We start from the raw sequence: 14601 nt of genomic DNA on the forward strand, positions 1-14601 counted from the left end.
TTTGACCAACTGATCAAAGCCGTGCTCAGAACGGGACCACTGATGGAGTATTGACCTCTGCAGGTGGTGTAATTGCATCTCATTGGCAAATCATTACTGGTTTATCTTAGCGATAGAAAGCAGAGATTGAAATTAGAGGGGAGCTTGCTTCTCTGGGTCAAGTGAGTAACTAGCAAACAGAGTCTCTGGCCTTTTGGTGGTGGTGTGGCTCTGGGCGGGGGAGGGAAGCCCCTGCTAGGAGAATAGGGCTGGGTTTAGCTGGCTTCCCTGGAGCTGCAGGAGATGACCGTATCCTCACCCTCTCCCAGTCCTCATCTTCCTCTCCCTCCTCTATGTTTTCTTTTTCTTTTACTCAGTGGATACAGGATAGTGGTTAGGAGTTCGGGTTCAAGCTGTACAAAATATGTCACCACTTACCGTCACTTTTCGTCTTCACACGAACTCAATGACATGGATGTTATTTGCTTCTTCACTCTAGAGATGTGGAAAAGAAGGCTTAGTTAGGAGTGGTCAAAAGTCAAAACTGACAAAATAAAAATAAATATATATAGAAGTTCTACTAGACCTTATAAGCTTTGCATGTGAGGACGCACCCTCATCCTTACATGCAAAACAAATATTCAACTTTACAGGCTGCTTCTTATGGGGATTTGCAAGCATTTTCTGTAAAGGACAAGAGAGCAAATATTTTAGGCTTTGGGGGTTAGGCGTTCTCTGTTGTAACTTTTCAGCTTTGCTGATGTAGTCAAAAGCGGCCACAATGGTATGGTTGCATTCCAATAAAACTTTATTTGCAAAATCAGGTGATAGGCAGATTTGAGCCATGGGTAGTCTGCGGCCCCCTGTTCCAGAATATGGACTTCGGAGGTTCAGCATTATTCTTGACAGGTGTTATAGGGACATAGAGTAAAGTCGCCAATAAGTACAATTTGATTCCAGAATCCAAGAAGGTAAAAACTGTCAGTAGGAATCATCCCCTTCCCCTCTGAAAAATATTAGCTGTTTCTAATAAATAAAATTGATCACAGCTTAAATACCTCGAAAGTGCATGCCTGGACACGTTATCTATTTTTATCAAAGGACAGCTGGGAATTTTGTGATCATTTTGCAATTCAATTTCTATTTGTTTGACCAATAGAACAATAAATGCTTAACTTTCCAAATATTGAAATCTTGACCAAGTGACGAACATCTCCTACCCAGAAAGACTGGAATTTTTTTCAATTGAGCAGGTATCCTAAATATATTCATGCTAGCAAACACAGGAACATTGAATTTTAAAACAGCTTCACCAAACTGGAAGAATCAGTAACAGTGATGTTATTTGTATTGCTCCCGCAAAAAAAAAAGCATCCTTGAAATCCATAGGCACTGCACACAATATGTATGAATATCCACAGTTTTTTTTCCTATTGTTTTCCTAGGAGAGCCGTAGTCACAGAGATCTTAAATTTCTCTTACATGACCACAGAAGAATAGCCTAGAACACTAGCCATCCAACTTTCCTTTCTGTCCTATATGCCCTCAACACATATTTTCAAAAATTTATAAGAATATGCTTGGTCCAAAGAAGAAGAAAATATAAAAAATCAGAGTTCCTGTCTTTTGTAACTTTGAAAATCTAGTTGAAGAGATAAAGCATAAAGATGCAAAAATTAGAAAACTACATGTGGCCTGCTGGTCTTCGACCAGGGAGAACAGTTGTGAAAATAGTTCTGAGTACTTTTAATGGAACAGAAATGCCAGACAAGCTTTTAGAAATATTACTAGTATAAAAAGGGTATAACATAAATACGCTTTTATTTTGGTCAAATGTAATAATGATTACTCGCATTTACACATCACTTCATAATCTTCTAAAACACTTTAACATATTACTTATATATATCTTCCGTCCATGAAATAGACATGGCAAGCAGTATTACCCTCATTTTATAGACCAGAAAACCAAGGCTGAGAAAGGGTATTTTGCCCCAGGTCACACAGCCAGCTAATGGCATTACTGTAACCAAAGTGCATCTCCTAAATCCTGACTCTTGGTTTTTCCCATTAGACAAAACCCCTTCTCCTCATAATGCATATGAAACATTTATGGATGCAACTGAAGTTCCAATGACCTGTGCTTGTGCCCGACTCCAGGCTGAGCAGAACAGAAACTCTCTCAAGCTGGCTTACATCAAAGAAAGAAGGAATGTACACAAAGGGACAATTTAGAGCACAGAGGTCACAAGTGCAGACAGTTTTCATGGAAATTTAAGAATTCTCAGTGATAGAGGCAGCTTCCTCTTTATCTCGGGACGATGTCACTCATCTCTGCTTCTCAGTCTCCTCTATCACCCAACAGCCCCTATGCTTTACTCAGCTTTTGCATCTCTGTGACCAACGAGAACAACATAGTGGAGGAAAAGCCTATTGAGGACTCAGGGTTTTGCAGGTCTTAGTGTATAAACAGCCAACGCCATGGCTCTGGTCTCAAGTTGAAGCAGCATATCATGGGGAAAGGGCTCATTAGAGGAAAACTGCTCCTCTCATGTCAGGGAGGAAGATGAGAGAGAGGGAATGGGGAAAAGGACCACAGGAGAAGCACTCTTCTAGGACATGTCCCCAGGAACCCAACACTTCCAACCACATTTCACCTGCCTACTGTTTCAACCCAGTCAGTCCATCCAAACTAGGATGGACTAATTAGGTCACAGTTCTCACCATCCAATCTCTTTACCTCCAAATATTCATGCATTAACACAGAAGCCTGGGGATCACCTCGTATCCAAACCATAACACCCTATGTGCAAGTATCCAAACCCAGTTAACAGTTATGGTCCTGAGTCTATAGGCTCAACTCTACCAGAACCTCTTTTCTGTCCATCACTGCCTTTATCTCTCCAAGTTCAATTACTACAAGAGAAAATGGGTCCTCAGTCAAATCTTTCACAGTTAAAGGATGGACACAAAATTATTCCATGTGTCTTTATAAGGCTGTGCGGCATTTACAAATTGACCTACTTGTTTATTGTATGAAGTAAATGAAACATTCCAAGTAGAGAAATTAAAACAACAGTACCCATAGCCTGATGCATAGTAAAAGGCAGATAAATAATAGTTTTTCCAGTTGAATTGCATCAAATATTCATTTTATTTGCGCAAATCTAACCATATACATTGGGAGAAGGGGAAAAGAGATGGAGAAAATGTTTCAACACTGCAGACATGCAGCACAGTATTTACTCAAAGTCTGTTGCCTGGAGTCTATTGCCTGCGTGCGATGAAGGGCAGGACTCTGCCATTGCCTCCTTGGGTTTTGGTCTCTTTATGCCTTTGAATATGGGGACCTCGCCACACTGTGTGCTTTGCCCACAATGTGGCCAACAGTCTAGTCTAACACTGAAGGAAAACGACTTCACTAGAAGTCTCTAATGAGACACCTTCTGCAGGCTTTCAGAAATAACATTAGGCAGTTGACAATGTTAGTTTTAAATAATTTTCTAAAACTTCACTTTAAATAATTTTCATATAAAATATGCATGTCACAAAATGTATCACCTCAACTATTTTAAGTGTACGGTTGAGTGGCATTAAGTGACTTCATACTGTGCAGCTATCATCACCATCCATCTCCAGAACCTTTTTATTTTTCTCAAAAAGAAACTCTTGTCTTGATGAAACACTAACTCATTGTCCCCCTCCCCTAGCCTGTTAACAACCTCCATTCTACTTTCTGTCTCTATGAGCTTAGCCATTGTAGATGCCTCGTATAAGTGAAACCATGCAATGTCTGCCATTTTGTGTCTGGTTTATTTCACTTACCCCAGTATCTTCGAGGTTCATCATGTTTTAGATGTGTCAGAGGCTGAATAAAATTCCATTTTCTGTGTACACCACATATTGTATCCACCATTTTGTTAATATATTTTGGGTCGTTTTCCCCCTTCTGACTGTTGTCATTACTGTTTTGAACATTGGTGCGCAAATCTATGTTTGGACTCCTCCTTTCAATTCTTTTGAACATACACCCAGAAATAGAATTTCTGGATCACATAGTAATTCTGTCTTTAACTTTTAAGGTACCAACAAATATTTCCCTCCACTGGCTGCAACCATTTCACATTTCCACCACCGATACTAAAAGTTTGCTCCTTGGCCCTAGTGCCAGTCCAATAACAAGGACAATGTTTTGAGAAAAGGAGGAGGGGAGTTTTATTGCTTTGCCAGCCAAGGAGAAAGGCAAAGACTTACATCATGGAGGCTCCCATTCTAGCTATCAGAGAAACAGAAAGCTTTAAAAGGGGGATATAAGGGCTGTTAACCAGGTATCATTTTCAGTAAGTCTAATTAATGTTCGACTTTCATCCTTGAAAGAGCCATTGCTTCCTGTTTCCAGGCCCAGAGTTTCTTTACTGAGCAGAAACGAAGACAAATTGATCTAGCACTGAAAGAATGTTAATCTTGGTTTTCCTGAGATTGGAGAGAGGAAGAGAGAAAACAGGAAGAAAATATATATATATATAAAGTTTTAAATGTACCACCAGTGGTAAATCATCAGGATGTCTATTGAGAGCCTAAAGTGTACCCTGTTATATGAAAAGGGCCCCTCTTACAGCAGTGAAGTTCCAATCTTCCAGTATCTCCATGGCCTTACAGCTCTTGTTATCTTCATTCCTTTTGATAATATCCATCCTAATGAATGTGAAGTGGTTGAAAGGTCTTTTGAGCCTAATCCTTGATAAGAAACAATTTTTCTCCATCACAAAGATAAAGCTGATGAGGAGTAGGATGTGTTCGAGGAACTTATATCATCAGGGAATAGCTGTCTCCAGAATACATGGTACCCACTATTTCTGGGTGTCATCAAGTCATGTGGCCTGTACTGTCCAAAGAGAATCACATCCACCTGGAAAAGAAAAAAAAAAAACATGGTTCCCCTCATATCCAAAATGGTAGAGTACTCACTTTTTTTTTTCCTCCTGCAACCAAAACCACACTATCACTCCTCTATTTCCCCATTGGTGGTGATATTTTTTGGGGAAAGCTATTATTCAGTTGTAAGTCTGCCATATAAAGACAAGATGCCCAATTAAATTTGAATTTCAGAAAAATAAATAAATAGATCTTGAGGACATGTACATTCTAGTATAAGCCATTCTTTGGCTTCTTGACTCTGGCAGCCCTTCCTGCTGCCAAAGGAACTCTGGCCTATTTCTGGAGTTTCTGGAGGGAGATGGAGCAACCTCTGAGCTCCTGGAATTCACAAACACTTCCATTGAGGTGCCAGGTGGTAAATGGGTACTACTGTCTGACATATTTCCCATTTCACAGGGGCCTGGGCTCCCTAAAATTACTGCAAGCACCCCTGAGAGACTTGTGCTAGAACTGAAGCATCCCAGGAACCCTCAGCAGGCCTTGGCAGATTTTGATGTGTGAAGGGGAACAATGACAGATGTGGAGGCAGCCTCCATCAGAGAAGGAAGGACTTGTTCATCACTATCAGGCAATAGACAGGGATGTTGCTGAACCACTTTGACACTCATCTTCATCTTCCTCAATAGGAAGAGTGAGAAGTAATTAAGGGTGGAAAATTAGGGCTCATGTAGGTACAAAGGTTGGATCTGTGGCCACCTGTGTCGTTCTTCACCTCTTCCACACCCTCTCCATTTCTCCATCCCTGTGTTGGCTCATCCCTATTGAATGGCAAAGAATGAATCTCTTATCTTTAAACATTTCCTAGTGTCTATAACATAGATGTTTAAAATAGGAGTGTATTTCATGAAACCAAGGAAGGAACAAACAAAAAAGAAGTCCAGGGCTTCTTGTCATCTCTGTGCAGGGTGCCTACAAGTCTGAGGGAGTTAATGCCCATGAGCAACCTTTGCTCACTGGGGCTAAAGCTGATTGGGATTCATTTCTCAGGGCTCCTCAGAATGTCTCCAAGGAACACAGCTCCCATTGCCCAACCTAGAGATCAGCTTGAAGAACACTTTTAAGATTTTTCCTCTTTTCCTTCTGCTCTGGCAGGACCTCATTCCTGTTTTGAGACCATTTCCCAAAATAAACCAACTGCATGGAAACTACACTCCCTGTCTCTGTCTTTAGTTTTGGTGGGTTTTTGAGGGAGAGAGAAGGGATGGCATGTAAGACATCCATCAATCGTTTGCCTGGTTTTCTCCTCTGGGTACCCGTCTCTGTGGGTATGTCATCTGTGCCCCTGGGCTGACCACCACTAAACTCTGATGATTTCCAAATCTAGAACTGTAGCAAAGACCTGCTTGCTGAGTGTCAACCAAGTCAACTTAGGTTTTGCATAAGCAATTAGACTTGAGTGTGTGGAAAGGTGAATCCTCCTTCTCACCATTCATCCTTTCTACCATTTTATAAGCCTCTATGCAAGGTGGCATCATAAAACTTAGTATTCAAAATGCAAAGATTTTGGATCGACATTCTTCCAGTGTATTAACCACTACTGTTCCCAGAAGTGAATTCAAGCTAGAGAAAGTTGATTTTAATTGCAATCAACAGAGTAAATCCAATGCACCAGTACCAGGGAGAAACAGGAGGGGCAAATCTGAGACAGATTTGGGGTACTAAATATTCTTGCAAATGTAGCAGGACAAATAAGATAAAGGACCAGAGTAATTACATAATTTTTTCAGGCTCACATAGAAAGATTTTGGTTGGGATAAGCTGGAAAATGATGATGGCTGTCTAGTCTGATACACTTTCTATTACACAAGTCATTTTGTCCTGATTTTTTTTTTTAGAATTCTTTCCTTAAAATTGTAGAAGTTTCAGAAAGTTCAGAATATATCTATCCTTTTGGAGTAGCAACAGTTGGATAAAGAAAATGTGGTACATATACACAATGAAATATTACTCAGCTGCAAAGAAGAATGAAATCATTGCATTTGCTGATAAATGAATGGAACTGGAGAATACCATGCTAAGCAAAACAAGCCAGTCCCCCCCCCCCACAAATCAAAGACAGAATGTTCTCTCTGATATATGGATGCATCTACGGCCATACAACCCTGAACACACCGGATCTCATCTGATATGTGGATGCTAAGCTACAACAAGGGAGGGGAAGATTGTAAATTCACTGGACTATACAAGGTGGGATGAAGGGACGGAGGGGATGGAAATAGAAAAGACTATAGAATGAATCAGATATAACTTTCCTATCCTTATATGTGAATACACGACCAATGTAACTCCACATAATACATAACCACAATAGTGGGCTCCTAATTGGAAAAAGTTATACTTATTCTATATATGTAAAATATATCAAAATATATTCTACTGTCATGTCTATCTAGAAAAAAACAAAATTTTAAAAAGAATAATGGTTCAATTAAAAAGCAAAAAGCCTCAGCAACTTAGCGAGATCCTTTTTATAAATAAAATATTAAAAGAGTCGGGGGTGTGTCTCAGTGGTTAAGCACTGGTTTCAATCCCAATATATGTGTGTGTGTGTGTGTGTGTGTGTGTGTGTGTGTGAGTGAGAGAGAGAGAGAGAGAGAAGGTATAAAAGAAAACAATGTAACATGATATGTGTGATCTTTTGTATAAATTATGAGTCTCCCTTTTGCCTTGAATTTCATAAGATAAGTCTGGAATACACACAAGGCACCAAGAATGGTGGGTTCCTTGTGATGTTGGAGTAGGGAGTGGCAGGGGGACTGAGCATAATGAGAACGAAATTAAGAGAATGACATTTCCCTGTTTGGAATTCTATAATGGGTTTTTTGGGTTTTCACACATGTGAGTGAACTTTATTACACATTAAATCTGCAAATACTACTTCCTTCCTCTATACCACAGCCGTGATGAAGGTCTTTACAAGCACACTCTAAACGTGTTCTAAAATTTTGACTTGAGACTAATTCTAATTTGCTTTCCCTTTGTGTTTCATAGGATTAATTGTAAAAGCACAAAAATAAATCATAAGGTTTTTAAAGGTGGTGTCGAAACAGTCTCTGTATTTGTTTTCTATAACAGTTCTAAAAGTTTCCACAAACTCAGAACAACACAAATGTGTCACCTTCCTGTGCTGCTGGTCAACACAGGTCCTGTTGAGAGCCACAGCCAAAGGGGCCCCAGCAAACTTCCAGCTGCCTGCTGATGATTGGCTCACAGCGGCCCCAGCAACATCTAGCTGATTGGCTCCTCTGCGGTGATGTTCATTGATCTGTTCTCTGTACTCCAACTGGGCAAGCAGCATTTGGTTAATGTAATCTGGATTACTCAATAACTCCACTATTGGCTTCAAGACTTTCGTCGTGAGAATTTCTGCGAGCATTATACGTAAGCTGAGAGACTGGACATCCTTTGATGGGAGTAGACAGAACACCAGAACCCGAGAACATGTTTGTAAAAATCTTACTTCTTCATCTGAGTTCCTTAAGCATGCATGCAACACAAAAGGCCTTGGCTGTTCTTCATGTCTGGTATTAGCAGCTTTCAGGTCACAGAAATGAGTGAGTAAAGTTCTTACAACATCATTGCAGACAACTTTAACCACATCCACGTGACTCAATCTGTGTCGCAGCTGTCTGGCAATTTCCCAAAAGTCTTCCAAAAGCAGATTGTAAAGCTGCCCCTCATCTCTGCTGAGATTTCCATACCAGGAGAGAATGTAATCTCTGTAACTGTAGTCAAACACTTCTTTCAGAGCTTTATCCATATTATGAGAAATTACTACTCTTCTAGGTCTCATTTGAGTTTCCACACACACAACTCCGCAGCGGGCAGCCGGGGGCAGCGGCCAGCCGGCTCCAGGCGCCGACGAAGTCGGGCGGCGAGGCGCGAAGGCTCCAGCCAACGACGGCGAAGAGGGTCCCCAGCAGGAAGGCGGCCGGCCGCCGCGCAGCTCAGGTACAGGCTGAGCCGGAGCAGGACGGTGCACGGCCCCGCGCCTCCCGCCGCCTCCCAGCAGCCGGGCCCCAAGAAGGAGAGAGCCACGGCGGCGAATGCGGCCACGGCCACCGGCACCCGCCAGCAACCGCCGCCGGGACCCCTGGGCGCCGCCGCCGCCGCCGCCGCCGCCGCCTGGGCGTTCTCCAGCAACTCTGGCTGCTGCCCGCCCGCGCAGCCCGGGGCAGGATGGCCGCTGCCCCCGGCTGCCCGCTGCGGAGTTGTGTGTGTGGAAACTCAAATGAGACCTAGAAGAGTAGTAATTTCTCATAATATGGATAAAGCTCTGAAAGAAGTGTTTGACTACAGTTACAGAGATTACATTCTCTCCTGGTATGGAAATCTCAGCAGAGATGAGGGGCAGCTTTACAATCTGCTTTTGGAAGACTTTTGGGAAATTGCCAGACAGCTGCGACACAGATTGAGTCACGTGGATGTGGTTAAAGTTGTCTGCAATGATGTTGTAAGAACTTTACTCACTCATTTCTGTGACCTGAAAGCTGCTAATACCAGACATGAAGAACAGCCAAGGCCTTTTGTGTTGCATGCATGCTTAAGGAACTCAGATGAAGAAGTAAGATTTTTACAAACATGTTCTCGGGTTCTGGTGTTCTGTCTACTCCCATCAAAGGATGTCCAGTCTCTCAGCTTACGTATAATGCTCGCAGAAATTCTCACGACGAAAGTCTTGAAGCCAATAGTGGAGTTATTGAGTAATCCAGATTACATTAACCAAATGCTGCTTGCCCAGTTGGAGTACAGAGAACAGATCAATGAACATCACCGCAGAGGAGCCAATCAGCTAGATGTTGCTGGGGCCGCTGTGAGCCAATCATCAGCAGGCAGCTGGAAGTTTGCTGGGGCCCCTTTGGCTGTGGCTCTCAACATCTCCCCCTCTCTGTTTAAACCACTTGGCTAAAATCGAGGTGCCAAAAGGGATGCACTCATTTTTGGAGGCCCCCCGGGGATGGTCTCATTTCTTGTCTCCTCCCTCTTCTAGAGTCTGCCTAGGACCCCTTCTTGAATCTGCAAACAAACAAGGGTGGATGGTCATTGTCATATCACATCATCCTGACCTGTTCCCATTTCATCTCTCTTTCTCTAATTTTCTTTCCTGCCTCCTCTTCCATTTTGAAGACCCATGATTACTTTGAACCCCGTTGGATGATTCAGGATGATTCTTATGTGAATGCCAACACATCAGCAACCTTACCTCCATCTGTAACCTCAATTCCCCTTCACCCTGTGAGTAACATACTCCCTGGATGCCAGGATGGGGACAGGGCATCTTGGGACCCTCTGTCTATTTACTGTTTAAGCAACTTGAAGAATGGAAGCCTGGCTGCTTTGAGTCCTGTATCCTTTTATGGGATGTTAATGGGTGACTCACAAAAGTTGCAGTGTTCTCTCGCCAACTATGAGGAACTGGTTTAAAACCCATAACACGTTTCTTTACTGTAGGATTTCAAGAATTTTTAATACAATGTTGGGTATGGTGAATTTCCAAGCACTTACTTCCTGAATAGATTTGACATGGAATTCTTAATAGGATCCCAAACTATTGGTACTTTCTGAAGCTTTCAAAATGAAAGCTACAGCCTGTAAAGATTTTTTTTTTCTTTTAATACATGATTGTATTCTCTATGCTGATGTTGTAGCGAATGTTTGAATCTTCATTTATAAGTAAGATGGAGCATTATTTTTATTTCATTTTGGTCATTTTTCAAAGAAGTAAGATTTGCCTTTTCCTCATATTCTATCATCATTTGGATAATGTATTTGGATAATGTTTAACAGTTTTAAAAGAGTGTTCAATGAAACCACCTTGGTATCTTTTTTAAAATTTTAGTTATTTTTATATAACTTTTAAAAATGAACAGACCAAAATGAATTAAACTATATCCCATACATGTATGGTCATATCAAAATGAACCCCACTATTATGTATAACTAGAATTCACTAATAAAAACACTTAAAAATGAATAGACCTCTTTTTTAGAGCAGTTTTACATGTACAGAGAAATTGAGGAGAAAGTACTTGGGCTTCCCATCGGCCCCTCTTTCCCATTCCACGTCCACACACCGTTTTCCTTATTGCAAACATCTCATGTATTGTGATTTTGTTTTTTAGAATTGAGGAGCCAATACTGATGCATTCCTTTTAACTAATTCGATAGTTTGTATTAGGGTTCACTTTGGGTACTATATACTTTATGGATTCTGATAAACATAAAACAGCATGTATGCACCAATATAAAATCATGCAGAACAGTTTCACTGCCCTAAAAATCCCAAATTCCACCTATTCAATCCCTTCTTCCCTCTCTTGCCCTCCACAACCCAAGCCCCTGGCAAAAACATTGATATTTTTACTGTAGTTATGCCATTTCCAGAATGTTCCAGAGATGGAATCATGTAGTATTTAACCTTTACAGGCTGACTTCCTTCACTTATTCTACATGTCTTGTCATAGCTTGCTAACTCATTTATTCCTTCATTCTTTTCTTTTTTTCTTTTGCATGATAAAATAGTATTGTATGGGCTTGCTATCATTTGTTTATTCATTTCCTTGAAGGATATCTTAGTTGCTGCCATGTTTGGTCAATTATGAATAAAGCTATGTAAACATATGTAAACAGGTTTTTATGTGAACATGAATTTTCAATTTGTTTGGATAAATACTAATGGCAGTTGCTGATTATATGGCAGGACTATGTTTATTTATTAAGAAACTGCCTAACTGTCTTCCAAAGTGGTTGCATCACTTTGCATTCCCACCAGGAATTAAGAGAGTCCTGTCGCTCTATATCCTTGCCAGCATTTGGTACTATCAGTATTCTGGATTTTAGCCATTGTAACAGGTGCACAGTAATATAACTCATTGCTGGTTTAGTTTGCAATTCCACACTTAAATGTGATGTTAAGACTTTCTTTGTATGTTTATTTTCCATCTGCACATCTTCTTTAGTGAGGTAACTGTTCAGCTCTTTCACCCATTTAAATTGGGTTTTTTTGTTATTGTGAGTTTTCAGAGATAGATTGTCATATTTTGGATACCAGTCCTATAGCAGACATATGCTTTGCAAATATTTTATCCATTACTATGATTTATCTTTTCATTTTCTTGACAGTGTCTTCTGCAGGGACTTTTTAATTTTAAGTCCAACTCATTATTTTGATCTAAAACATCAATGCCAACCCAAAGTCATCTGGATTTTCTCTTCTGTTATCTTCTAGGAGCTTCATAATTTTGCATTTACATTTAGGTACATAATCTATTTTTGACTGATTTTTGTGGCAAGCATAAGGCCTGTTTGTAGCTGTTTTTTTTTTCCTCATTGTTTCAGCTCCATCTATTGAAAAGACTTTTCTTTATCCATTGACTTGCCTTTGTTCCTTGGTCAAAAATTAATTGACTATACATATTCCTGTGGGTTGTTTCTGGGTTATCTATTCTGTTCCGTTGATTCCTTCTCTCTCTCTCTCTCTCTCTCTCTCTCTCTCTCTCTCTCTCTCTCAATACCACACTGTCTTAATTACCATAACTTTATGCTAAGTCTTGAAGATGGGTAGTGTCAATTCAGATTTTGTTCTTCTCTTTCAATACTGTGCTTGTTATTGTGGGCATTTTACCTTTTCATAGAATGATATGAAATTAATAATCTAACACTGCATCACAAGGCCCCATAAATAGAAGGAAAAAACACCCAAATCAGTAGAAGCTGGGAAAAAATTAAAATCAGAGTCAAAAGCAATGAAATTGAGAATTGAAAAAAAAAAGAGCAATACAAAAGATCTATGAAATGAAGAGCTGATTTTTTTAAAGGCTAAACAAAATTAATAAATTCTTGGCCAAACTAACCAAAAGAAAGAGGAAGCACTCAAATTAACAAAATCAGAAATGAAAAAGGAAAAATTACCACAGAGAGTACTGAAGCCCAGGAGATCATCAGAAACTATATTGAAAATTTATATTATAATAAACTAGAAAATATTGAAGATATTGACAAATTCATAGAGACATATGACCTATTCAAATTGAAGTATGAGTTTATTGAAAACTTAAACAGATCAATATCAACTAATGAAATTGAAGCAGCTATAAAAAAATCTTCCAACATAAGAAAGCCTAGGACCAGGCAGATCCTCAGCAGAATTCTAACACACTTTTAAAGAAGAACTAACACCAATCCTCAAATTATTCCATGAAATAGAAAAGGAGAGAACACTGTCAAACTCATTCTACAAAATTAGTATCACCCCAGTACCAAAAACAGACAAGGACACATAGAGGTATAAAAATTTCAAGCCAATATACTTGATGAATATAAATGTAAAAGTTCTCAATAAAATATTGGAAAATCACGTACAAAATCACATTAAAAATATGGGGCACCATGATCTAGCGGGTTTTATCTCAGGGATGTAAGGTTAGTTCAACATTCAGAAGTCAAGATATGTAATTCACCACATAAGAACCATATAATAATCTTAGTAGATACCAAAAAAAAAATGACAAAGTACAACATTATTTCATGTCTAAACACTAGAAAAACTAGAGATAGAAGGAACTTACCTCATCAGTGTAAAGGCCATATATATGACAAACCCAAGGCCACAAATATACTGAATGAAGAAAAACTGAAAGCATTTCCTCTAAAAACAGGAACAAGATAAGGATGCCCTATTCAACACAGTCCTTGAAACTCTAGCTAGAAAATTTAGGCAAGAGAAGAAAATTAAAGGGATATAAATAGGGAAAAATAATAGCTCAAATTACCTCTGTTCACTGATGATATGATGCTATATTTAGAAGACCCAAGAAACCTCCATCAGAAGACTTGAAGAGCTGATAAATGAATTTATCAAAGTAGCAGGAAAGATCAACATTCATAGGTCAATTGCTTTTCTATACTCCAATAATGAATCTGTGACAAAGAAATTAGGAAAACTATCTCATTCACAGTAACCTCAAAAAAGTAAAATGCTTGGGAATCAATCTAACAAAAGAGGTCAATGACATTTACAATGAAAACCAAAGAAAGAAATTGAAGAAGACCTTTGAGGATGGACAGACCTCCCTTGTTTTCAGACAGGCAGAATTAATATTGTCAGAATGTTCATACCACAAAAAGTGCTGTACAGATTCAAAGCAATCTCTATCAAAACATTAATGACATTCTTCACTGAACTAGAAGTAGTGCTGGAATTCATCTGGAAAGCATAAAGAACTCAGAATAGCCAAAACAATCCTTAGCTAGGAAAACAAGGCTGGAGTCATCACAACACTGGACCTCAAAGTATACTGCAGAGTTATAGTAACAAAAACAGCATGGCACTGGGACCAAAACAGACATAAAGACCAAAGGAACAGAGCAGAAGACACAGAGACAAACCCACATAAATACAGTTATCTGATATTAGACAAAAGTGCTAGAAACATACTTTGGAGAAAAGAAGGCCTTTTTAGGAAATGATATTGCAGAAAACTGGAAATCAACATGTAGAAGAATGAAATATGACCCCTTTCTCTCACCCTGCACAAAAGCCAAATAAAAGTGGATCAGAAAAGGCCTAGGCATTAGACCAGAAGCTTTGCAACTGCTAGAAAAAATTGTAGGCCCAACACTTCAGCAGGGCAGCACAGGAACTGACTGCCTTAATAATACTCCTAAAGGGTAAGAAATAAAAGA

At 39.6% G+C, this 14601-nt stretch overlaps 1 protein-coding gene and 1 pseudogene across 2 annotated transcripts; one reads left to right on the forward strand and one right to left on the reverse strand.

Annotated features, from left to right (window-relative positions):
• Window positions 1-432: 432 nt before the first annotated feature.
• LOC308637874 lies at window positions 433-9132 on the reverse strand (annotated as a pseudogene). The gene is made up of 2 exons: window positions 8129-9132; window positions 433-474 (listed from the first exon to the last, which is right to left on the reverse strand). The product of its transcript is annotated as an uncharacterized misc_RNA (transcript).
• Window positions 9133-9148: 16 nt separating this feature from the next.
• Window positions 9149-11045, forward strand: LOC308637875 (sorting nexin-25-like; the record flags this gene model as incomplete). Its single annotated transcript, XM_081274722.1, has 2 exons — window positions 9149-9730; window positions 11040-11045. 2 exons carry the CDS (start codon window positions 9149-9151, stop codon window positions 11043-11045), a joined length of 588 nt encoding a protein of 195 aa, XP_081130848.1.
• Window positions 11046-14601: the final 3556 nt, after the last annotated feature.

Source organism: Spermophilus citellus (genome assembly GCF_964194105.1).
Source record: "Spermophilus citellus genome assembly, chromosome: 18".
NCBI lineage: Eukaryota > Metazoa > Chordata > Mammalia > Rodentia > Sciuridae > Spermophilus > Spermophilus citellus.